The 27,669-nt window shown below is 36.8% G+C and overlaps 1 protein-coding gene and 1 non-coding gene across 2 annotated transcripts in view; one reads left to right on the top strand and one right to left on the bottom strand.

Moving 5' to 3' along the window:
* Positions 1-2,298: 2,298 nt before the first annotated feature.
* On the top strand, positions 2,299-2,370 carry trnaq-uug (transfer RNA glutamine (anticodon UUG)). The gene has a single exon. It is a non-coding gene; the product is annotated as a tRNA-Gln (tRNA).
* A 493-nt stretch (positions 2,371-2,863) lies between these two features.
* Positions 2,864-27,669, bottom strand: part of calcrl2 (calcitonin receptor-like 2) — a 41,953-nt gene continuing 17,147 nt past the window's right edge. Inside the window, exons 2-13 of the mRNA XM_088082502.1 lie at positions 19,816-19,873; positions 19,067-19,238; positions 16,909-17,016; positions 16,561-16,673; positions 14,817-14,908; positions 13,175-13,304; positions 12,803-12,956; positions 10,220-10,280; positions 8,996-9,062; positions 8,056-8,274; positions 7,119-7,160; positions 2,864-6,910 (exon numbers count right to left, since the gene is read on the bottom strand). Of these exons, the coding sequence (XP_087938628.1) occupies positions 6,629-6,910; positions 7,119-7,160; positions 8,056-8,274; positions 8,996-9,062; positions 10,220-10,280; positions 12,803-12,956; positions 13,175-13,304; positions 14,817-14,908; positions 16,561-16,673; positions 16,909-17,016; positions 19,067-19,238; positions 19,816-19,873 (1,498 nt within the window). The 3' untranslated portion in view covers positions 2,864-6,628. The remainder of the gene's footprint in view (positions 6,911-7,118; positions 7,161-8,055; positions 8,275-8,995; positions 9,063-10,219; positions 10,281-12,802; positions 12,957-13,174; positions 13,305-14,816; positions 14,909-16,560; positions 16,674-16,908; positions 17,017-19,066; positions 19,239-19,815; positions 19,874-27,669) is intronic.

The raw sequence follows: 27,669 nt of genomic DNA on the forward strand, positions 1-27,669 counted from the left end.
CTGTGCGTGCTTCTGTGTGACTGCCTGTACAGCATGTTCTTTATTATGAGTATCTATGTGCTAGCTATATTCACACTTTTACTCTTAGATGCTTCATACCATCTGTCACGAAAACAAGGACTTGGTTGTTAAAGTGAGTCAGCGTTATTCATTTTATTTTTTTGTTGTCTTTCATTTTCCAGTGAACCCCAATGATTAGATTTTTTTCTTTTCATCTCAGGTAAAATGATTTGCTTTTAACGTGTTCTTATGCAGAATTGATTGTTTGGGATCGTTAAATGAAATTATAAATCCTATTGCAAGGGGTTAAAAATGAATAGTCATACAATATTAATATCTTTCTGTGTGGTTGACCTACTTCCAGTGAGTTATATGAGGTGTAGGTTGAGCTGATGACATTCTGTGTAATCAGACAGCTTTACTCCCAACGGGATTGATTTCGGTCAAATTCCTGCATCCAAAGTCCAGAAGCGCATTGATTAACCAACAATCCTTTTTATCTGGTCATATGTATGTCTGTGTGTGGTGTGTGTGTGGATCTGTGTGTATGTGAAAGCCTAATCATCTCTGTCGTGTGTGTGTGTGTGTGTGTGTGTGTGTGTGTGTACACTGTATATGCTGGTCTTTACTGGGACTAAAGAAGCGATGGGTCAAGTGGGAGTATTCTGCTCACGTGTTAGGGATTGTGAGGGCAGAGCTGTGTGTGTGTGTGTTAAGCTGTTAGTATAGCCTAAGCTCTGCATGAGACATCAGGTCAATGTATCTTCACACCACCTCACAGCTGAGCTATACAGTGGATGGAGCTCTGAGGGCAAGGCAGAGAAACAGAGAGAGAGAAAGGCTGAGCAGTAATGCAGTGAATTCACATCTATACATCTATCACAGCAGGCCAGAAAACATCATCACGTCAGACTTAATCATTATACATCCTCAATAGTGGTTTTATGGTATCTGCCATCAAATAATGACAGAATCCTCAGGATGGATCGATAGACAGATAGACAGATAGACAAATAGATAGATAGATAGACAGATAGACAAATAGATAGATAGATAGATAGACAGATAGATAGGTGTACAAAGATCTTCTACTGCCCCCACGTGGCAATTACATTAACTGCACTAGCTACAACAAAAGATACATAAGTATCAAGATAAGTCAAACCCCCATCCATTACAACAAAGAATCCTGACAACATTTTAATCTCCATATGAGTAACCTACAAGCCTGTATTGCGTTTGTTAAGCTATTCATAAAAATTATGAAATGGTTGGGGACTGTACTTTATATGCGTATGACTTTTTATTCTTTCTTATTTCTTTTTTTTTGTATCATGATCCTACACAGAGCTATGCTACAATTTTTGAGGGGTGCACAACCCTCACTTCACCATAAATAACCATATTTCACAGTTTCTGGCCATGATAAATGGTGAGGATTTTGTGCATTTTTAAAGAAAAGATCCCTTTAAAACCCACATATTACTGTAAAATAAATACTAAATACACCTATTGAAAGTTGAATGTCCTTCTTTCAAGCCAAATCAAAAAACGTGAATCCGTCCCCTTGTGTTAACAAAATTATCTGAAGTGCCTTCCCCATTTAGCACCACAACTCCCTCTCATAAATACCGGACAGTCCCTTACTGGCACCAAGTAAGGCAGACATTACTTCAAGACGGAAATAATAACTAGTCCGAAGAACTGTGACATTTGCATCCTATATTGAAGACAAGTTACAAATGTTTACTTAAAAGAAATTGTTCCCTTACCTTTATAGTTGCCTGTAACTTCGAGCAAGTAAATTTGCAGTAACCTTGCTCAACGTTAGCGGCGTTTACTACCAAAACAGAAGCTAAGGGGGAGTTTAGCATCTTGTCATACTGTCAAACTCTCTACTTCTCTCAAAAGTTGTGGTTACATTAATATGAACGTGCACGTAAACATTATTTTAACGTTACACGTAGGTAGCTTTGAGTTTGCTCGGAGGTCACAGTGAGTGGCAGACAAGAGGGTTTTCGCTTAACTTAAAAAACAACCGCGCCGGGGCTAACCTTACGCACGCTAGCTAACAAGCTAAATCAGGCTAACCTCTTACTAGACAACGTCAGCTGGCTAATTTCACTGTCAAATTTTCCGCTAATTCGTTGTACTCCAGCTCGACGAAAGAGCGGTACCAGGATAACAACAGTTATGGTGTAAGTAATATATCATGTGCCACTAAAAACCGCTAACATGAGGTTTACTGAAAAGTTATCATAGTTTATAATGTGAGAAGCTCTGCGGACGGTACCATCTGGTCCCATGGTGTAATGGTTAGCACTCTGGACTTTGAATCCAGCGATCCGAGTTCAAATCTCGGTGGGACCTCATCCTTTTGCAATGTTTGGAGCATTATATTAATAACACACAGTACAGTTATTTATAATGCTATGTTGAGCAAAAGATAATTAACATTGCAGCCAAACCTGTAACCAGCTTATCACTAACTACACAGCAAGCAGGGTGGGGATGGTTAGGCTCAACTCCTATCTACAGAGTGCTTGGGGAAGGAAAAGAAGTCTTAAAAGGTTGGCTAATGGCTTTCATTTTGTCACTATAAACGACTAAGCAGCACAGTACCCAAGAGACCCTTCTACTGTAGGCATTGCCCCACCCTCTGCCCCCACACCATGTCCACAGCCCTCAGACCCTTTACTTTACTAGGGCAATATAAAATCTCCATTACCAGAAGGACACTGTGGAGCTCATTAATAACTACTAAATATACGTTTAGTGTAATCCATATCAAGCCATCACATTTTAGAAGTTTATATGAATAAAATAATTACACTAAGAAACACCACTCATGCTGAATACTACGTTTATGTTCAAACAACTTTATTCCCACTCATAAATGGCAGTGTTAAAAATATATATACAGTAATATGCTTGAATTGAACATTTCTTTTGATATTTTATTGGAATGTTTTTCAAATTTCTTTACAAATATGTCCAAGACAGCTGTTTCTCTACTGGGCAGCTTTGGCAAAAGTGTACAGGGTGACATCCTTGTGCAGGATATTTTCAGAACTCTTGAACAAGAGCCTTCTCATACTCAGCTGTTTTCTTACCACAATTGTGTTTTATTTCTCATGCATCAGTGTAGCCTGCAATATCCACACTGGAACATTTGTGTTCCCAGTATGTTTTGTGTGTGTGTGTGTGTGTGTGTGTGTGTGTGTGTGTGTGTGTGTGTGTGTGTGTGTGTGCGTGCATCCTGGAAGGACACCAGAACACATTTGCTACAAGCTCTCTTTCAAACATAAGACTTGCTCAGTGTTCCAGTGGAAACTGAAAAGGTGCTGGTGCTGTCAGTGCACTTACAGCCACGGTATAAATGCAATGGAAAAACGATTAAATTATATCTCTGTGAAGTGGCAGTGAACTTGCAAAAAAGGAAATTGCAACAATATAACAAACCAAAGAAACAGTAAAACTGACATTTTAAAAGCCACAACAATAAGTACAGAACATTACAAAGCGATAAGAACACTAATAACAACATGAAATATCTTTGAAATTGTCTCTTTACAATGTGGACTATGTGGAGTCAATAGGAGATGGAAAAATATGAAACACTCACAATATAAAAAATTGGCACAGTCATGTTCTGCCTGCAAAATCTATATTTGAGACAGAAACATTTTTAAAAGAAATCCTAAATGTGTAGCTCTGTCTCATCCGAAATACACCTGTGAACATTCTCCTTTCATCCAATTATTTCATACACCATAGTGTTTCTAAATCTATTGTGTGTGTGTGTGTGTGTGTGTGTGTGTGTGTGTGTGTGTGTGTGTGTGTGTGTGTGTGTGTGTGTGTGTGTGTGTGTGTGTGCTTCTTTTTGGGCAAAATCCTTCAAACAGTGTGTGTAATTTTAATGGAGTGAGTGAAGAGAATGACTGAGATTCAGTTGGACTGAAATTATTGCAGCACTCCACAGCTCAATTATCTCTGCACCAGTAATTTTCCTGCACTCAAAGCATTGCTCCCTGTGTAAATTAGGTGAGTTGTAGCCCATAATGTTCAGCACATCATTTAGTTCCAGGAAGTTATTCAGGTATAATTAAATGAGGCTCAAAGTTTGTAGCCATAATGTTATACTATGGAGATTTCATAGTTACATACAGATTGCCACTGTTTTAGATTTAGCTCAACATAAGCTGTGTATATGAACCATTAAAGTCAGAAGCCCTTTCAGCTTTAATAAACTGAAAATTTGTGTAAGCATAACCTACACAGTGACCATCATCTATTAAAAAAACTAGATTTAACCATACTTAACTGTGCATTTTTTTAAATAGCTTCTTCTGTTTACTTATTTTCCTGCTAATAACTAGCTTTGCTTAACCAACCAAAATTGAAAAACGACTTCAGTTTTCAACATTGCTGCTCTGCAAAGGCAAATAACAGATACTATAAATACAAAAGAGCTTTAGGGACACATTGAGGAATTTGATGAGAATAAACTCCTAATATTATGAGAATACATTTGTAATTTTACATAAAAAAGGCATAATTTTCTGAGAAAAAAGTTGTAGAAATATGACTTAATTATCTGAAAAGTCCAACTTTTTTTTTGTACTAAAACTTTTTTCTCATAAAACTACAACTTCTTTGTCATTATATTACAACTCTTTTTCTCATAATATTACAACTTTGTTCTTGTACTGTTAATTCTAATCAATTAATTCTCAAAATCTAATGTCATCTAATTCCCCTAATCCTTTGTTGTATTATAGAAACACTAATGTTGAGAAAAAAGGTTTAAAATGATCAAGTTGGCTGACAAACACTGTTTCTGATAAATTAGAAAGAATGTAATGCCTCCATTTTTTGCTGTTTTAGGTCATATTTTACCCCCTAAGTCATTATCATAGAACACTGCTTTTGGATAATCTTCACTAAATAGTCAGTATATGTTGCCTATAGGGATGCACAATATTGAATGTGTTGATATTTCCTAACTTATTCTGGCTGATTGCCTATATCAATATATATGCACATACACATATGTGTTTTTCCACCTAGTTGCAGAAACATCAAGTCTGTCCTGTAGTGGAATTAACATGTTACATCTATTCTTATCATGATGGCCCACTGGTAGCAGATGCAAATATAAAATACAATGTTTTTTAAAATGTACACATTCACTGGGCTAAGCAATAACACTACTTTAATCTAGATTACATGTAAAACATGCCATATTTATTCTTGTGTAACAAACTGTATATTCCATCTTACTATAAAAGGCTTAGATGATCTTTTCTCTCAGACAATCCTGACAAGAAGGGAAATTTAACCTATTTCAACCAATAAAAGCTGCATAATTTAAGTGTCATCTTTTTGATCTTTCATATCAGGCCAATTCTGGTATTTCATTTTAAAGCCATTATCTTTATTGTGAATCTGCAGTTGCCTATCTCTGTTTTACAAGGAGCCTGTCTGTCCACCAACTATTAATGTTTATTGAAACCAATATAATGAATTTTAAATTAAAATAAATGAATTGATTTTGAATTTCATACATTTATACAAAATAATAATATTTTTAAGTAACCGAACCTCAACAAATCACATTATTCCCACCAGATTCAAAAACTCGGAAGACAGCTATTTCTACTCGGCTAAACCGGGTAGCATTAGCATGACTTAAGCTTGGTCAATGAAAGCGTTTTAGTTTAATTTTTTAAACATGACCTTAGCTGGGTCATATTAGCATCAATTTTACCTAACTGACTTACCAAACTGGATTACCAAACTCACCAAAATATATATTTTTCAGTAACAGATAACAGCTGGGAAAAATCTGTACATAAATTCACTTTTAGCATTAACTAGGCTAGCTGGGGCTATTTCACCAGCTAGCTTTAAGCAGTCAGCACAGTTTTGGGTTTTAGCTCAGGTTTTTTGTTGCACCCTGTTCGAACAGAAACTCACATTTTTTGAATACTACAGTGTTATACATTTTTAGGGTAAATTAATCCAAAATTGTTCTATAAAATGAAGGTGTAATGTTCAAAACTTTGAATCTCCTAGCCACCATACACGCCCAATCCACGGGCCACGACATTCATAGGTCACAGTGGTGCACCGGTAAAGGATTCAGAGGCTACATAAGGCAATGGATCACACAAACATACAGCTCTGAATTTGTGATATGAAAACGGTAGGTTTCTCTCCATTTTAAAAAGAAATAGGCTACATTATTATATAACTGAAATACATAAGTCAACTTTTTCCAGCGATAGAGCACGTGTATGCAAAAACCATTACTAGAAATAAGATAACAGGATGACTACATGATATAAATCATTTTTTTTTCTCATCAGTTCATATGAGTCCAAAAACTGGAGCTGTTACTGACAGAAATGGGAGTGTGTGTGTGAACATCACATGTGTTTTAAGTGCTTTTCAGATATTTTGTAGCTACATATTGTGCATATACTGCCCAAACAGTTGACCCTTATTTTGAAAAATCATCTGCGACCTCTCAGTTTTTCAGTCTTCTGTCCCTCTGTGTTTACATATCAGTGAGCATATGTGTTTGGCACAACAACCATCACCTCTGCACTTTCTCCTGTCAGATTCAGGTGCTCTCCAACTTGCTGAGAATGTCCACCTCTCCGTTGCTGCATGTGTTCTGCTTCCCGTTGGCTTTCTGCTTCAGCTCGGACAGAAGGTGAGCGTCTTCGTGTCGTTCAGAAGGTGCAGCAGCAGGGTGCTCCAGGCTGATGGTGGCGCGGCTGGTTTCGGTAATGGACGAGTTGTTGTGGTAGTTGAAGTTGTTGGAGATGGGTGTGTCTCCCCAGCCCGTTTTACCCCAGGCAGACATCCACTGAGCCTTCTTCCTCTTCAGCGCTGTCTGCGCCTGAACGTCAACAATGATAATCAAGTGAGGAAATTCCGATTATTGTGTTCTTTTTATTTTACAAATAAATGTAATTATATAGAATTATTATAGAAATTCAGAATTAAATTTAGCTAGCCTGGGATTTCAGTTCATCATCAGGGTCATAACAACTGAGTCCCAGCTGTTAAAAGCATCTTTAATAAATGAAATATTTGTTTTAACGTACCTCGGCATTGCAGAAACAGAATATAATTGCCACCAGGAGTCCCTGCAAAGGAATACTACATTGATTAAATATTGATACAGGAACAGATGTCAGTGAGATTGTCCTTTAAATAATAAATGTAAATTAATCATTATTTTTTATTTGAAAAACATGAACCAAATGAGGTATACTTTCATTTTCTCTTGTCGCTATAATTTTGAAACTGGCTATCAGAAGCCCCATTTTACTTATATTAACACTTTAAAATTCCTTTTAAATAATGTGGAGAAAAAAAAAATATGATTAATTAATAAATTCAAAAAATGTGTGATCATAAATATCGTAAGTACATTACAACATTTTTAGAAAAAAATAATACATTTTTCAAATTTTTTAAAAGGAATTTCAAAGTGATATGTACTGTTATCATAATTATGAATATACATTTTTTAGTTGATTACTAGTTAAAAATTAAGTTGGTCCATCAAATTTTTCCACATTATTTAAAAGGAATTTTAAAGTGTTACATGCTTAATTTAGATATTTATGAACACAGCTAGTTCCTCATAAAATCATGTTATTGCAACTCATTTTTCCACATTATTTTGAAGGAATTTTAACGTGTGAACACACAGTGCAGGTGAAAGTCCAATTTCCAAAAGCAAGTGGCAGAATTAATAGTTTATTCTGCAGAAATTGTTTATTCAAATATATGAGGAGAGAGTGGCTCTACCACAGTGGAAACCTTTGAATGTGTGCTTAAGCTTAATGAAAATGGAAGGAGTTTATTTGTATTTAACAACATGAAAAGTCTTCATGCCTAATACCAGCTACCATTATTAATGTAAAATCAGTCATAGTTTGTGTAGAATGGCCATTATTCGACAGATTCTGTAGTGAGTAGCAGCATTTAGTGCTTTTATTCATACTTTATTGCGTGGTTATTTGTTGACTGTACCTGGAAGTGGCAGAAGATATTAACAAAGAAGTCAAAGATGGCCCGGCTGATGCGCCCCTCTGGCCTCCAGGGGAAAAGGATGAACTGGACTCCCAGCAGAGGGATGAGGATGAGGGTGGCTCTCACCGCCTTCATGTAGGCTGTGGACTCAGCACAGTGGGTCTCTTTCAATTTGGTTATCAGAACCCGGACGATGTTCAGGAGGAAGAAGAAGTTCACCTGGATGGATTGATGGTTAACAAAATGACAGGAGGAGAAGAGAAAGACAGAGAGAAATCTGTTATGATATTACTGGTATTTTTGCAGACTATCTAAAGAATGGCGATGACTGGCCTGATGGTGGCAGTATAACAACATCTTTAACAAGCTCATGCAGCCTTCTCTCCAAAAACCTCCTTTCATGCTACTCTGGTGTCATTCAAATGGAGAAAACACAATGCCATTTTGATGAGTTCTGTTTCAGTTTCTTAAAAATATTGGTGTTAAACTAATTAAAGGCAAAAAAAACCTCAACAAATTCATGACATATAACTTTGTGATGTATGTATCTACTTGTATGTACAGTATGTTGCCCCAGTTTTCTACTCTTGCGTTAATAAATCAAATAAAAGTACCACAAACTATAATGAAACATGTTTAACACATCATAGTTGCATTTTAATATCAGTACTGTTTGGTTATTTTGTGTCTGATAAATAGTCCTGTTAATAAATTAGAAATTAGAAACTGACTGATCATTGTAGTGTATTTGCATCAACTGCGTATTTGCACTATGAGGTTCGGGACGAAGTACTCCACTCCTCCTTTTGTTGTCACTAAGTGTTTTAAATTTCGTTTTGATGGTCATTTTTGAACAAACAAGATCAAATCTGTTCATAGTAGCCTAATAGCAGCCTGATATGTATGTGTATGAACATATACACCTTTATCAATTACTCACAAGCAGTGCGGCTTGAATGGGCCCATGAATGATGTAGACCAGGTGTGTGTTTGAGCTGATCCAACACCTGAAATAAACGCAGTGTACAAGACAAACTGAAATAGTGGACATTATTCCACCAAGAGTGAGCTTTGACATGCACAGTGACAAACTTGTAGGAGAGATTTCCGCACACTTTCATCTCTCCAGTATTTCACTTTATTTGGAGCTTGCACGGGTGTGTTGCATACCCGTGATCAGACTGGGATTGGCTGTTGTTGATTGTTGATTCATGTATGCTCTGATGAAGACCGAAAGCGAAGAGTAAAGTAAAACACTGCACAGATGTAGGAGTGTGGAAATCTTTTCTACAACTTTCCAGCACCATACCAAAACTAAGCTGGGTAGAGCGGGGTGGCCGTCCCGCATCATCACACGCACAGTGACAGTGTCAGCTGTTCATATTAAATGTGGCCAAAGTTTCTAATAATGAGGTAAATGTTTGTAAAAGTAATCCCTGTGAGCAAAAACCTCAGGCTTCAGACCATTCTGACTACTCTGGTTCAGACGTTCTTCTACTTTTGAGACAAACTGATGTCAGCTCATGATAGAATCATTAATATGGTCATTTGAGCCAGGCCAGTGACTGCAAGTGTTAACATTGCTACATGTAGCTACATGCTAACATCAGAGAAACATGTTTTCCATGTTAATGTCTCCTCAATGTCATTTCATACAGGTATACCTGGTTTAATATGCCTGGTTGTGAAGATTTTGGTAAAGAAGCTTTTACTGGTGAGTAGAAAGTACTGCTATACTCTGGTAGTCATTTTCTGGCTTTAAGAACACTGCTATATGTAGCGACATGCTAACATCAGGAAAAATGTGTAATGTTGGTTGCTGAACCTGTTCATTTCTCAGACAGTTTGGGGAAAATAAAGTGCTTTTTTTATATATATATTTAAGCATGTAAACACGTTCTAGAAGAAACCCAAAGTGGAAGCAGGCTGTTGACCTGAAATTAGCATAACAGGTCCTCTTAAATAAAAGCCTTAATCAATCACCCATGGTGCTGAACTCAGCAAACAAAGGGCTCACACAAATACCACTTAATGAGGCAAATCAATATCTCACAAATCCTCTCAGTGTGATCAAACAGAGTAGAAGAAGGTGAAAGAAAGGAGAGAGAGGGAGAAATCCCCACAGTCGTGACAACAGAGGAACAGCAAACACACTTCATCTTACTTGTCGTTAAAGAAGAGCCCGCGAGCCACAGCATAGGTGATGGCAGGGACAACGGGAAAACCTTTGAGGACGGAGAAAGAAACAGACAGAAATATCCTGAATCTCTGCAGAGGCTTCTGCAGCTGCATCATAATATTAAATCATAATATGTGAAAAGTAATACAATGTTTTCATAATAGATGAGTTATAAGAGAGTTTTACACAAAGAAAAGACCTGTTAGTTGCACGATTTGAATTTACTTTAAAGAAATATTTTTGCATTTTGGGAAATATTCGTATGCTCTTTTTTTTGCTGAAAATTAGATGAGAAAATCGGCCTGTTCTATGTGAAGAGGGCCCGACAGAGATAGCAGTATTTATTCGATACAAAGCCCAAGTGTAAAAACAATTTGCGTTTTAAAAGGTGTTACACTGAGACATCTGGAGAAAGCTCAGAGTAGAGTCGCTGCTCCTTCAAAGTCGAAAAGGAGCCAGTTGAACAACTATAGAGAAATTCATATGTAGGCTAATTAAATGAATATAAAATGTTAGAATCCAGAATGTACGCAGTTGTAACTTAAAAGTTTAACACTGTAAAGTAACAACAGCAGAGCTCTGTTAACCTCCGTCTCTGCTGAGTTTGGCGAATGGTGATTTGTTTTATCTCCATGGTAACAGACAGCCTATAAGAAAAAGAGGGTCAAAGTTCAGAGTGCAGTGTTATTAGGAAGCAATATGTCCCGATTGTGTACATACTGCACGCAACAATATGTACTTTGCAAGGGCAGCCATAGTACCTACTAAAAGTAAAAAGAAAAAATATGCAATTCTGAACTCGCCCTTACTACTTCCTCAATTTTCCTGTCATAAATACTTCTGCCACAAGAGGAAGCAACCTAGATTAAACACAAATACAAGATGAAATAAGCTGCTCGTACAAGGAACCTATTGAAGTGTTTTTTGGGGCAGTGGATGGTCTCAAATAAGCATATTTCCCAAATGTCAAATTATTCCCTGAAGCAACTCAACATGCGAGACATATTTTCAGTTAAGCTTACACAGTTTTCAGGTGCTGTACCAACAGCAACAGAAGCAAGTTCAAAGTGAAGGTGGCATGTACAGGACATGCGTCATACTTATTACATGCATGCTATACATACAGATATAAAAAAAAATCTGAGAAAAAATCTAAATCTAAATCTAAAATCTAAAAAAATAATACACAAGAGCTGGGTGCCTGGATGAGAGCTGAAATGAACAGCCGACTCGTCTGAGTACAGATACATGCAGGCTTCAAGGTTACATCCTTGTGCTGAATTATGGTGGAAAACTGCTGATGCTCTCATATTGTCAGGTGCACTTATGTGTGAATGAATGTTTTGGCACTTGAATCTGGAAGAGTTCAGCGCTGTTAACCTTGAAAACGGCATCTGTCGAGGATAATGCAGTAACTCTTCTTGAAGCGTTGCTCATAATGTATTATGACGTACTGCAAGTGCATTATAAGCATCTCGTTAATCACCAACAGAAGGCAATGTAATGGATTTTATTAACCTGTTCAGATCCCCCCTGTCCATTCCAATTGACATGACTTTTCTAGGAAGTCTAGATCTATGACTAGTGTCATCTGACTCCACCCAAATACACAGACTTGTTTGATGGGATGTCTGTAAGCAAATCAGTGTTCCACCGCATCTTAAGTGGACTGCAGTAGAGTCACTCCCCAATTTAACAAGGCACAAGGACAGGAGAAAGTGCATTGTTAAAGAACATCATTTGTATTTAAACATCTTTTAAAATAGACATGAGATGTTATATTGCTTATACATGTCACAAAATCATATTAAAAATGTATAGCTTTTACTCAGGATTTTTTCCAAAACCCATATGTTGGAATGGACGGCAGATCTGAGTGACACCAGAAAATGAATAGTGAAATATAATTTAAATGGGGAAGTCCTGTACTGATTTGATTTTTTAAATGATAAAATCAGCTTTAAATGCATCTTATTATGTTCACAGAATATCCATCTCTGAAGGTTTTTCACATACTATTTTCAGGAAGATATATCAAATCATAATGACAAAATGATTAAAAGAAAAATACACGTAATGTGGTTTATAACATCAATTATTATAAAAAATAAATAATTTTGCATTTTTTGTTAAAAAAAAAGTGTTAAAACTGTTGTCATTTTTACTATTCAGCAATTTTTGTGTTAAGAGCCTTTGTCCATTGGAATGGAATGAAAAAAAAAACACATAGTGAAGTATCCTATTTTTAAAAAATGCTGATATATGCTATGAGTGAATTTAGAATAGAAATCCATTTACAATACTTTTTTGTTGGAAAATGTTGGGTTCTGAACGAGTTAATGCAGTTCCGTATATATCATAACGTATTGTCATGCACTATGATACTTTAATGTGCCTCTGTCAACATTGTTTGAATCTTATGAGCTACCTGTAGCTCATAAACTAACTGTAAATATATACATTTGTTATCTGACATGGATACAAGCACAAGATGGAAGAAGCTCGCACTGAAACACTAAAGGACATGGTTTGGAAATGGTAGTGAAATATCACATCCTTCTGACTCACCCCATCCCAGAACGTAATACCAGAAGAGCTGCTGTTCTCCGACAAAGACTGCCACTATGATGAGCGTGTGGAGGTAGATGCCTTCACACAGCATCCAGAAGTAGCTGGAAGTAGACGTGTACTGAATCAGCACAACCAGGATCTTACAGCTCACCTGACAGACAGGAAATGGCAAAATATGATGAATAAAAGGGAAAATTTTCCTCCATAAATTAAATAATTAGAAAATATAAGATAAGGACTATAATGCGTAATGAGGACACCATTTAGTTAAGTGTGGAACATTTTTAACAGGGGAAATGAGGTGCTTGAACTGAAATTCATTAGTTTAATGGGATGAAATAAAGATGAGAGATAAATTCGGTGGCTCACAGGGTTGCTGGTGCTTATGGCTTGGTTATTGGCCATCGTGAGCGAGAGCCACATTATAGTAACAATAGAGTTGAAGAGGAAGGAGAGAAACATGTTCTTGTGGAGGGAAATTCTCTGGCAGCTAAGACTCCTGAAAGAGAGAAACAGATACACAGAGGGAAGATTTATTAGTTATGGTTTATTTATCATTTTAAAGGCTTTTACAAACATGTTTGGATTGATATTGCCACAGCTGATATTCACGACAGCTGATATATACAATATTCTTGCCAAAAAGTCCCTCAAAGCCCCTTCAAATTTAAAGTAGCTACATACTTTGACTTTCAGAACATGATTCAGAGTTTGGGCTGGGATTGCCTGCATATAGCTCTCAACATGGATAACCGCAGCAGAATGAGCGCTATGGTTGAGTTACCAATTCTGTAATTTTAAGGTTATGTCGTTAGTACATAATACCAATTCATGTTAAATCCATCATGTCCAAATGTTTGTACCTGATAGGGGTATAACTTCAAAACGTTTAAATGCTCTGAAAAATACTAAACGCTTAGAAAAATCTTTTAAATGTTATTTAACTTCTTTTTTTTTAACATCATAACATGCCCATGTCCCTGCACAAAGCACACTGGGAAACAGCCTAAGGGAGGGGGGCATGCTGCAAAATAGGTCAGGTATTTTTTAAAAACATTAAACACTGAGGAGGGACTAAGTTTTGCATAGGTGAGTGACATAAAACTTTAAATGGTAGTATTTTAGATTTATTTTTATGAATTATGTTTATTTAAAAAAAAAGTCACACCCCAGCCACCCCCCTCCTTTGATGCATTAAGTACAGTCCCACAACACTGACACAGAGCTAAGTCATGTCCTGCTATGGACGGAGCTGCAGCAAAACATACTTTAGTCACCTAAAAAATCAATAGGCCTATCACTTTAAGTGTACACTTTATGTAAATGTCTGTTCCTCTTTATCTTCCACAAAAGCTGATGGAGGCAGCGGTACACCAACAACTCTGCCGATCAGTGGAGTAAAATGTTTTTCTCATTGGAGTCTGGTGTTTTTGATATATTGGCTTCAAATCTCCATCCGTAAAGGCTGTTTTATGGCCAATATTCTAAATATAACATAAAATTAAAAGGATATTGACTCTTTTTAGGCGACTTAAAACTAATCAATTAAGGCAGAGTTTGCGTAGCGCCATTTGGTTATGTATATGTGATGTGGCGGTTTTATATCTAGAAGTTGTTGTAAATAAACAGCTGTGATTGTGATGTGGTCCATATCATAGGCTGTATTAATAACATAGGTTCAGCACAATTAGCTGAAAGGGGGGACATATCCACCTGCTGTGGTAGAGTCAGACATACATTTGTCAATAAGTAGTTTCTCCTCTAGTGCTTGTATACTGGAACAAAGACATTAGTCCAATTAAATGACCTAATCGAGCTTTAACCGTAGTTCAAATTAACTGTACATGTAAATGTACTGAGTGTGATAAAAGTCTGCAAGAATGCATCCATGACCATGCCTGTTGTCATTAAGCTCTAAATCTTGTCTCTGTATATATTTCACCATATTTCCAAACTATCATACACACATTAGCACTGAAATAGTAAGTAAGAGAGGAAAGGCATGACTCACTTGAAGTAGGAGAAGATGATCAGACAAATAATCAGGGAGACAATCGACAGGCCGTGACCCACCATGGCAAGGTAGTAGAGACTGATGGCAAACTACAGGGACAAAACTTAAAATCATTATGTGTGATAAATATAAATACATTTACCTTATATAAAATAAGCTTATATATGTTAAATTCAAGAGTGAGATCATCACAATAAAGCAGTAAAGTGTATTCATAGTTTGCAATATATTAATAAAAAGCACAGGGGCCTCTTTGAAGCATGGGAGAAAGCAATGGAAAGATCTGTAGGAAGAATATGAGCCTTTTGGGGAAATTCAGAAAAGAAAATGCTTCCTGAATGGACATGAATTGAGATGCATTCAAGACAAAAAAGTCCCACTGCTGGCAAAATGTAACAGCAAATAAATGAGATTCGTGGAACAATATTGGAGACGTTGTTCAGCAGAAATATCTGTGCGCAGCACTGTGAGCTTTGTCGTCGTCCATGTGGAACAAATCCTAAATGACTTGCATTTTTAAGTCGGTATAGACTGTATGTGGAGACATAAGGCGGATTAAAAATTATTAATCCTAGATCAAAAACGAGAGTGAGACAATTTACAGTACATTAACATTTAAATAACTCCACAGGGACATAACTCTATAGAGATATTTAGTTTGACTCGAAGGATGTGAAGTAGGGGGAAGATCAGAGAACAGTTATTTTGCATTCAAAATTTGATCATATGTAAAAACTACCTTGTACAAAAGATTAAAAAAAAGAGGTAAAAAAGATAAGCACTTTCACATAAACAATTTAAAAAGGTGCAGCATGTAGTGAGGATGGCATTTCTTTGACTTGTTAGCTGCAGTTTACAGGCTCCAGTGTTCAGTTCACAACACACAAGTCAGTGAGTCAAGAGTGCAGTTTGCCCTGAGTTCATGTTGTTATGCTCAGCTGTCCATGCACAAATAACTTCTGACTATCGGATATCAACGTCTGTCATAAACATTTCTGGTGTTGTTCCCCGCAGTAGGTTCAGATTACATTTCTACATCGTGCCAAAAAAAAAGTGCAAGGTTGCACTTTGCATTTCATCCTTCACTCAATAAGGTTTAGTGCAAATCAACCTATGTGGTAAAAGTAGTCTCTCGTCCAGGAACATTATTCAAATGACGATGCACTCATCTACACTTAACCTAAATACATGATAAATAGTGAACACTTAGATTGTTACTGATTTTTTTTTTTTTTGGTGGGACTATTTTGAAGTGGCTGAAATACATTTTGTTGCTGACAGCAGTACATTGTTTAGCTTCTGTCGGCACTGCAGCCTGTTTCTCCTAACTGGGTGCGTGCCAGTCAACATCCACTGTATGTAATACACTGACTGTGTAGTACCTAGACTATCCTTTTAGACCTCTGATATCCTCTCATACACAGCAGTTTCACTGCATTGTATTTTTTTAATTTGCATAGGTGTGCTTATTGTGTATTACTGCATTTCTTTACATTTCTATTTTTACACAATCACATACTCAACATATTAGACAAACTCCACTTTTAAATATGCACATACATACTGGTGCTAATTGTTTATTATTACTGTATTTTCTATTTTTATGTTGATACTCTATACACTTGTGCTTGTACTTATTCCTACTTGCTATAATTCTCTATGCTGACATCAGAGCAACTGTAACGAACCACAGCTTCCCCCTGTGATCAATAAAGTATTTCTCATTCTGATTCTGTCTTACCTTACGTCTGTCTTTGGTGTAGGCCTGACACTGGGTGTAGTTAGTCCAGACTCTGTTGCTCTCTGGATGGTGGAACCACTGGCCATCAGGATTACACACTTTGGTTACCTTTTCTGTTGAAGAAAACATTAGAATTCACTCAAATGGAAAGATTGCTTATGGTTTGGTTTAAGTGACTTCAGGTGCCAAATAGACCATGACTAGCTCAATTTGACATTAAAGGCCATTAGTTCTTAATGCGAGACACTGTATGCTAATACAGAGGACAATCCCCTAATTGGCGAATAAAAAAACAAATAAAATACCTTGTAGTGTAAACAGTTATTTTTGCATATCTTAAGTCCTCACCAGCAGGGTCAAAGTCGAAAAAGTATTCAGGACACATCTGCATGACAGTCCCTGGAGCTGAATCGCCCCAGCACAGCCAGCCATCCCACGTACGGTTACAGTAAGTACCTACAGAGGGCAGTACGGACAGGACAGTAAACCTGCAGAGCTTGCAGACACTGGACAGTGTGTGTGTGTGTGTGTGTGTGTGTGTGTGTGCGTGTGTGCGTGTGCGTGTGTGTGTGTATTACTTTTTTATGAGAGACACTTTGTAATACTGCTTGCTACTAGTGCAGCCCTTAGATATAACGTTAAGTCACTTCCAATCCCAAACAGGTGATAAATGTTGTAGAAATGCTTGACTTAGTAAACCTTTCAAAACACTAAAGTACAAGATTATAATGGTATTTATTTAGTCATTTATTCATTCATTTCTATTTAACCATTTTTTAACCACAAAAAGCCCTAGATAAAAAAAACTCCTTTTCAAGAGTGTCCTGGCCAAGACAGGCAGCAACATTAGTCACAGACAGACAACATAGAACAAAAATACAAAATCAATATATGCAACTTCAAAACAAACAATATAAAACACAAAAAGAACACAAAATGAAGTTACTACGAGGACAGACTGTAAAGTACATTTGTATATGCTGTAAGTCAACCATAAAAATAAGAAAAATTAAAAGACAAGCTAAGATACACCATAAAACTGGCATGTAGAGAATCAGTGAGTGCAGCTTTAAGCCTGTCTGCAGGGGATTCCACACATGTGGAGCTGCATACAGACAGGCTCTTCTGCCAAACTCTGTATGAACCCTAGCTATCGACAATAAGAACATCACTCATATATGTAAGAAACAATAGGTTTAATTACATTTTCAACACATTTGTAAAGCAATTTAGCAGAAATGCTGAATGAATTATCACTGTACACACAGACTATAAGAGCTGTGTACTGACTCTATCCAGTCAGTGGCTCACATGTCACCAGAAAATCATAAAGGTAGGGAACTTCAATTTTTAATCACCTCCCTGGCAAGGTGAATCATATAAATTATCTATTCAACATAAATGGTGCATTACACTTAGTATATAAACTTTGTGTCTAAGTGCAGTGGCCCGCGCGAAGCTTGCCAACAATAGACGGAAACCTGACGGTACCAGGTTGTACTGCGGCATGCTGGGAAACAGAGCACAAAATAACATTTCAAAGGCAGTGAAATACTGAGGTATACTGGGAAAGAGACAAAGGGCAAGTTTCCTTTCTTTCAGACTCACTTCCTCTCTCTCTCTTTCCCTGTGTGCACACACTGGAAAATGTTAATACAGTAGGTGGAACAACCAGAAATGCAAAATGATGAAATCATGTAGCAAATACGCTGATGTTTGGCAGATATATTGTTCAGCGTCTTAGTTTAGCTTGTTAACATCTAGGGTTCATCATCTGGGGACCATGAATGTCTGTACAAAATTGAAAGGCAATCCAGTTATTAGGTTGACACACACCGTTAATGAGAGGAATTAATTACTGTAATAAGCTTTCTTGGAGTCCATGAAATTAATGGCAAGTCGATCTAAGCTCAATGAAAATGGGTTATTTTAAAATGATTTGCATTGCCTGCAAGTGATAAAACTTGCAGAGGGAGTGATTTCATTAAAACTACTTCAGTACTGCAGCACAGATGTAAAACGTGATGAAAGCCAGATCAACAGATCATAAGTGTTTCAGCACCATTACAAAAAAAATGTCTTCATCCATTCTACCAAATCTGAAAACGCATATCACATTTATAAACACTGGACGTGTGAATGCCGACGTTAACAGGAAACAGATTGTCTGCTCTGTGATTGGTTGCTTGGTTACAGGAAGCACTACAAAGATAGTGAAAAGTAAGAACAGATTTTTTTGGTTTGTTTGTTTTGACAGATGATGAGGTGAGAGCAGCATTTTCAAACGGTCTACATTTTAGAGTTCCAGAATGCTGGAGGAGTGTGGACGCTAAGCAAAAATGCAGCAATAATTATGTGTTTTAAAACAAGTAAGTGTAAATTTAGCTTTAAATGTATCTGCCAGAAACAGAAAATGCCAATGCCATATAAGACATAGACACTCCAGTCAGACAGCTATCATCAGCTGATCTGCAAATAAAAACAACGACAGTTAAAGTCTCTTTACCTTCTTCTGTACATGGCGGATCATGGATTATCTTCAGGTAGCACTCAAACTGAGCAGCCAGGATCTGGTGCCGCGTCTTTCCGAGTACGGTGGATATGTCGCTGAAGTTCTCCTGCTGCTCCTCCTCCACCTCCTCCTCATCGACTGCCACCACATCCTCACACTGGGACACCTGGGGGGGAAATTCACACGCTGTATATTAGAGATGTTGTAATGATAGATGTCTCCTACTGATTTAAGCTTTCTTTATCACTGATATCACTTCACATTTCACTTTCAGAAATACTACCCATAGTTCACAGTGAGGAAAACTGAGCCATTAGCAATGCAAGTTTGAACTGGAAAATGAAAAGAAAGCACAAGATATACTAAGGTCAGAGCAAATGGGATTTTATAAACACATGTAACTGATAATGAACTGATAACTGGGGTGAACTGTTGTTTTATGTTTTCTTTTCTTTCTTTCTACTGTTATCTGCCAAGGGACTACAGATGTAATTTAGCAGTCCTACTAACTCCAGCATATTTACATTCATATTTTAAACTGATGTTCATTAATATGCTTTTAAATAAACATCAAATTAAATTAAATAAACACTGTGATAAATATATATACATTTTAAAAAATGTTAAAAATTTAAAGAGAAGTATGGAGTGTTGAGAGATGTAGTGTCAAAATTTTAAAATTTATTTAAAAATTTTACATTTAAAAAAAAAAAGGAAGGGGCTAAAAACATGATCACATTCACCTCAGGGCCCAATACCAGTGCAACTACCAGTGAGAGCGTCAGGGTCCACCACATGTTTCTAAAAGAACGAGACAAGAACAAGGACACAGCAGTTTTTAGACATGTTTACACCCAATCACCAAGAAAACAAATATCACTACATATGAGAAGTTATTTATGACAACCTGTGGTTCTTACAATAAAAAATACTTTTAATACAGGCTACAGTAAAAAAAACAAGACTAAGAAACCACAGCATAGATGTATAAAGAGAACTGGATACAGTGTTGGAGATGGGGCCCCGTTCATTCCCATGAACGTTGCTCAGTGATGCATTAAGTCAAAAACAAAAGTTCAACCTCTGGGTTTAAAATTACCAAGCTTTTGCACATCCATGGGCCAAAAGAGCAAGATTACTCTGTACCTACATTTAACCCAGTCTCCTCGAAATTAGGTTACGTTTGCAAATTGAGATCATGATTACATTGTGGTGACAAGATAAATGCTGCCTGGATTATGTTCAAATACAATGGGCCTCATGCAAGAAATGATATATGAAGACATTTTCTCTTATTTTTCCTTGTATCCACGATTTCTTCTTATTTTGTTAGTACCCGATGATTTTTGGGATGCGACAATGTTTTCTTATTTTTGCTCCTCTCTATGAGTGGTCAAGAGCACTCGTAACAAAACAGGAGAAAAACATCTTGTTTTCACAGTCCACAAACTGTTGCCCTGTACAATGAAAAATACATTTTATTTTTGAGGAACATATAAAAACACATGAATATCATTGAATCAAATTTAGATAATGTTTTAGAGCAATTAAAATGACTGAATTATTAAATTTAAGGGATAACGAAATACTACTACACTTGGTGAATTCCAATTACTATAGCGTCGTGTGCATCCCTCTGATGACCAGCACTGAGATGTAACTAAGGTGCAACTAAAACAGTTAGTTGATTAATTAGAAAATTAATTGGTAATCATTTCTCTAATCTTGTGAGTCATTTTTCATGCAAAAAACATTTTGTGGTTGCAGCTTCTCATATGCTGTATGTATGAGGACTTGATGCTTTAACTTTTAATTATTTGAATTATTTTTGATTTATTCAATTTATTTAGGCCCTATACGTTTTGGAGGCATCCCTCCAGTGTCGGCCTTGAGTCTTTGCCGTTACCTATGCTAATAGATGACTTGTGATCAAGTGGAACACACCAGAGTAAGAGCAGATTTAGATGTTTGAGAACGTTTGGTACATCTGGAGTTCACTTCTCTTATTTTTACTCTTTTGAGGAAATTTTTAAAAAATATATAAGAGTGAATTAACAGAATGCGGCTACATGAGGCCCAGTGTTTATTTGAATTAATAAAACACTACATTTATGTACCATGCTGAAAAAGCAAGAAGGTTGTTGGGGTGGATGATGGATATACAGAGTGCAGGACTATGACACCAAAATCCCGGGTTCATGTCTACACTCCTGTCTTAGGTTTCCGCATCAAAAGCACCCTACTTAAGGTGTGGGAAAGTTTTTGATCTCAGATAAATGTTAATTTAAAAGAAAAGTAATAATAAATAAATGATGCAGTAGTCACCACATGTATGTCATGTATTGCAGGATTGACTTTTATGGTGGAAAATCAATGAAATACGTTTTAAGTGAACATGTTGCTGATACGTTCAGTATTAACAATTTTTGCAACTTGCCAGGTACATTACTCAGAAACATCTCCTTATTATGTTAACAGAAAATTTTTTCATCATTTCCCTTAAAAATAATTTGCTGTCTCAGATTAGTTGTATTTGAACTTAATTTCTAGTAGACAGTAGACAGGTCACATGTATGACAATTCTGTGTGCAATTCTGTCTTTACAATGAAAAAAAACAACTTGATTTTTTTAGAGTGAAAGTTTATGACCTAATCTAGTATAGTCCCTGAGATGAAGAAATCATGTGATTTAATTCAAAACCGTGTGTGGTCTCACAAGCATGCTTATTTATATGTAATTACAGTAGCCTATGTGTTTGTGTTTCTCTTGTATCAGGACAGGAAGTCCATGCTCTCCACTGTCCCCTCAGGGTCACAGAAACAGATATGTGTTTGTTATTATTTTTGGGCAAAAGGTCAGCAAGTTCCCCTTGGTGTTTCCTCTGTAATGAGCAAAACAAGAGTGAAGTAAATAATCCAGTGTCAGGACTAAAAAGAAAACAGTGGCAGAGTATCTAAAAATGCTGTGCAAAGTGTCTCTTTGGATGCAAAACAAGGCTTTATTATAAGACAATAAACATTGCGCTTTGACCTCAAGGCCAACTTGAGGTCAGCTGTACGGTGTTCCTTAATTTGTTTGAAAATGCAACAAAAACGAAGAGGTGATCCGGAGAGCCTGGCAAAAAAGAGAGGTTTTTTACAACAACACCCGCTTTTACGTAGACCACGATTATCCATCAGCGATCCTTAAGAGACGTGTGGAATACGCGGAAGCAAAGAAAATACTAAAAGAAAGGAAGATTAAGTTCCAGACTCCATACCCAGCGAGACTACGGGTCTTTTACAACGACGGCACCCGCCTGTATCAGAGCGCAACCGAGGCGACGGAGGATATGGCCTCACGCGGACTTCCCGTCACCATCATACCAGCTCCAGACAACCCGGATCAACGAGAGACTGAACTCTTATCTACATGGCAAGTGGCAGGGCGCCTTCGGGTTGGAGCCACGAACACCCCTGATAGTGCACCTCAAAAGAAAAAAGCCCCCCAGACGCAGTTCAAAGAGAAACTCCAGGAGTTCAGACGGAATCCTCCTCCAGAGTGAGGGACAATCAACCACCTGACCAAGAAAAAGCTGCAGATAAGTCTGTCCCGGTTTACACTTTATTTTATTATGTTTATGGACCGGCTGGTCTAATTTTATTTCATTTGAGATCTAAAGACTCTAAGGATTAGGCTGATTTTAATTCCCTTTATGACTGAAGCCTTATAAGGCTCTCTCTTATTTAATTTGAAACTTGAACATTCCTACTTAAAAAAAAAAAAAAACAAAAGTAAATGGTCGGGACACAGAAATTCTTCAGTTATGACTGTAAGAGCTATGCAGTCATCTCAAAGGGCCCTACTCTTAAAAAAGAGCTGGACATCCCTTTATGGACGCTCAGACATCAGGAGCCCCTCAGAGGCTCATGCAGAAAGAGCCTCAACATTGGAAGCAAAAAACTCTAAGGAATATAAGGACGTTTGGATAAGATTTGTGTTATTGTTCTTACTGTGTTATGTTCATCTCTCGAAGTTCACGAGAGTTTTTGGGATGTATGATGGTCCAAGAACTAGTCATGGTGTAGGGAAAATTCGGCCATATGCAACACAAGTAGAAGACCATGGCTAATCATGATATTAAAATTGTTTCATTTAATATAAATGGAGTCTTGAACCCAATCAAGAGAAGCAAGATACTGACTAAAATGAAAAAGGAGAATGCACATGTTGTGTTCTTACAGGAAACACACCTTAATCCTGTAGAACATGAAAAGCTGAAAAGAATGGGGTTTTCTCAGGTTTATCATTCATCTTGCAAATTAGGCCATAAGAGAGGGGTAGCTATTCTACTTTCTCATAGAGTTAAATTTGAAAAAAATTCAGAGATAAAGGACAACGAGGGAAGATATTTACTTATCTCAGGTAAGATAGAAGGGGTCCAAATAACCCTACTTAATGTCTATGCGCCCCCCGGTAGCGATTTCAATTTCTATAGAAAAATCTTTGACTTAATGACAGAGGCAATAGGTATATTTATATGTGGAGGAGACTGGAACATATGCCTCAACCCCAGACTAGATGGCTCCAAAGATTCTACCCAAACCCCCATACACAAGAAACTTAAGATTCTTATGTCGGAGTTGGGAGTGTTGGATCTTTGGAGAGACTTCCACCCAACAGGCCGAGATTACACACATTATTCTCATCCACACGCTGTCTATTCCAGAATTGATTATTTCTTTATCTTCAAAAGAGATCGCCATAGAATACATCATTGTGAGATAGGTAATATTGACTTGTCAGATCACGCACCTCTCTCATTGATGCTGCAAATTAATAATAATCCTGGAAATACAATATGGAGGTTAAACTCAAACGTTCTTAATAATGAACAATTCAAAACAAAAATTAAAGAAGAAATCAAACAATATATGGAAGAAAACAATAATGGGGAAGTTGGCCCAGAAATTGTATGGGATGCACTAAAAGCCGTTATGAGAGGGAAAGTTATATCCTTTTGTGCTTACCAAAAGAAACAAAGACAATTAAGATTATCAGAACTAAATAAAGAATTAAAAGAACTTGAGACAAAACACAAGAAGGGATCAAACCCAAACCTCATCTCAAAATTAAAAGAAATTAGGAATGAAATTAATGTTCTATACTCACAAGAAATACAAAAGAAGACGATTTATACAAAACAAAAGTATTACGAATCTGGCCCGAAATTTACTAAACTGTTGGCAAGGAAATTGCAAAAACAACAGTCGGATAACACAATCTACAAAATTAGGGACCCACTCTCCAAAGCTTTGCTACATAAGCGACATGAAATTCAAATGGCGTTTCAAAATTACTATAAACAACTATACTCCCAACCACAATTATCAGACGAACAACAGATTGAACAATTCTTATCATCTCTTAATTTACCCACCCTATCAGAAGATGAAAACAGAAAATTAAAAGCTGAAATAACAAAGGAAGAGCTGAACAATGCAATTTCAAGGTTAAAAACAAATAAATCGCCAGGGCCCGACGGGTTTTCTCCTGAATGGTACAAGACCTTTAGGACCGAGTTAACACCAATTCTTCTTGACATATTTAATACAGCCTTAAAAGAAGGGAAAACTCCACCAACTTGGAGAGAAGCTACAATCTCGGTTATACCAAAGGAGGGAAAAGATAGACTGGATTGTGGATCATATAGACCAATCTCTGTCTTGAGCACAGACTATAAACTGTATACATCAATTCTTGTTAAGAGAGTTGAGGAAGTCCTTCCTCACCTTATCCACACAGACCAAACAGGCTTCATTTCCCAGAGACAAACACATGATAATATTAGACGCTCATTACACATTTTAAGCCATATACAAAAACATAAGTTACAGGCCTTATTGGTGAGCCTAGACGCAGAGAAGGCCTTCAATTCTGTGAGTTGGAAGTTTTTATATAAGACCCTTGAGAGATTTGGGTTTCATAAAGAATTTATTAAGGGAATTGGTACTCTATATAATAATCCAACTGCCCGGGTACCTCTCAGAAACTATTAAATTAGAACGGGGCACTAGACAAGGTTGTGGATTATCACCACTCCTTTTCGCAATTTATATAGAACCGCTCGCCCAATGGATTAGGCAATCTGACAATATTAAAGGTATTACTATAAATGGGGAACAACATAAAATAGCATTGTATGCAGACGACATACTAATATACCTCAAAGACCCCGCCTATTCACTTTCTGAATTGTTTAAACTTATGGATAGTTTTGGTAAATATGCGGGATACAAACTAAATATTCAGAAAACCCAAATCTTAACACAAAATTATACTCCATCTAAACAACTTCGGGATAGATATCATCTGAATTGGGATCAGGATGCAATGAAATATCTAGGTGTACTGTTTCCTAAAGACATTTCTACATTAGCAAAGATTAACTATGACCCCCTCTTTACCAGAATAAAATTGGATATACAAAGATGGAATTCCAACCCTTATATGAGCTTTACTCAAAGGGTGGAGACCATAAAAATGAACATACTCCCAAGACTTCTTTTTTTGTTTCAGGATCTTCCGGTGGAGATACCCACAAAACAATTCTCAGAATGGGACAACATTATTTCTAGGTTCATATGGCAGGGAAAAAAACCTAGAGTAAGGTTTAAAACATTACAATTATCGAAAGAGAGAGGAGGTATGGCTGTACCAAATTTAAAGGACTACTTTTTCTCAGCTCAAGTTAGACCATTGATAAATCTGTGTAACCATGACTACCATGCCAGGTGGAAAGACATCGAGATATCACTCATTAAGGACCCTCCACTCTGGGCAGTACTGGGTAATAAGGATTTGGAAAACTTTGTAAACAAGTTGCAGAATCCATGGACAAAATTCCAAATTAAAACCTGGAACTCAACTAAAGACACATATAAATTACATGATAAATTGGGAATAATTAGATGGTGCGCCTACGACCCTGACTTTAAACCGAATCAACTGGACCCTAGATTTAAAAGCTGGATAACTAAGGGAATAACAACATTTTACTCAATAATAGATAAGGGACAACTTAAAAGTTTTCAAACCTTGAGATCATTCTTTAGAAAAGCAAGATTTTTATAGGTATTTACAACTACGTAATTACTTCAATAAAGTAATTAGAAACCATACAGTGGATCCAGAAGACCCAATACTGAAAGAGATATTACGGGCTTATTCATCAGAGCGAATCAAGGGTACTATATCTAGAATATATAAGGGCTTCATGATTAAAAAAACCTACTCCACAGACTACATTAAAGATAACTGGGAGAAGGAAGGTAATTTTGAAATTCCCAAGGAGGAATGGTACAGTTGTGAGTTTCAGTGGAAATGTACCAACTCGAATACATGGAGAGAATTTGCATGGAAATGTTTAATCAGATTTTTTGTAACCCCTAAACAGAAAGCTCACTTTGCAGGAGAGGATCCACAATGCTGGAGGAAGTGTGGGAGCCGGGATGCAAACCATTGGCATATATTTTGGGAATGTCCAGTAATTGTAAATTTCTGGTCAGAGATGCACAAAATATTAGAAAACGTGTTTCATATGAAAATACCATATCATTTCAAAACCTTTATTCTGGGAGAAATTAATTTTCTCACAGGGCATCTCAACAAATACCTATTTGGCGCTCTGATTTCTGCTGGCAAGAAAATCATCACACGTCACTGGCTGCAACCTGACTCCCCCTCAATAGAGGAATGGATTGATATTGTTAATGAAATATATAAAATGGAAAAGATTACTTTCTCACTTCGATTACATATGGATAAATTCACAAGGTCATGGTCAAAATGGGTCTCCTATGTACAAATGTTACAGTCACATTCTAGAAACTAAATTATTTGTCTCCACCCACTTATTTTCTTGGTCATTCCCCTGTTGGTTTGATGGACTGCCAGGTCTTATGCGTTTTATACGTACATATCTGTATGTGTACGTATATCAAAACTCTTATAATATTGGTGTTTGGTCTCCCTACAACCGAATGTAGCCGCTGTTACAAGCCCATACATCCCGCTTTGATTCATCACTGTTCCTTTCTTATGTTTGTCTGTAGTTAGTTTTGTTTGTTTGTTTTTTCCTTAAAAATATAAAAGTACGCAGGTTTTGTTTCTTTCAACATTACACAACTATATGGCAACAGCTTTGTTCTGATATGCTGATGTTTTCCTTTCTTCTTGACAATAATTGCAAAACAAGAATTCAATACGAGCAGTGTAATGTAATATGTGAGAATAATAATGATAAAGAAAATTGGAAAAAAAAGAAAATGCAACAAAAAGTGGTCATTTTGTTGTCAATCACAATGTCAGATGCTCATTTCAGCTTAACTGCAGAATTGTGCTGCATGTGTAGTAAGTAGCAGTATCTAAGAAATTCGGCAAATGATGAGCACTACTGCGAACCTCCATCATCCCCATTATTACCATTACAAAACAACTCTCACTCTTTAGTCTTTATTTGGATTTTTTCCTCCTATCTACTCACACAGAACAAGAGACACATACGAGTCATGATTGTGGATGAGCAAGGGGAAAGCAACGTAACCCAGATTTGACT

The sequence above is a fragment of the Plectropomus leopardus genome, chromosome 9 (genome assembly GCF_026936395.1).
Source record: "Plectropomus leopardus strain MGB_pleo_1.0 chromosome 9, ASM2693639v1, whole genome shotgun sequence".
In the NCBI taxonomy this organism is placed as follows: Eukaryota; Metazoa; Chordata; class Actinopteri; order Perciformes; family Serranidae; genus Plectropomus; species Plectropomus leopardus.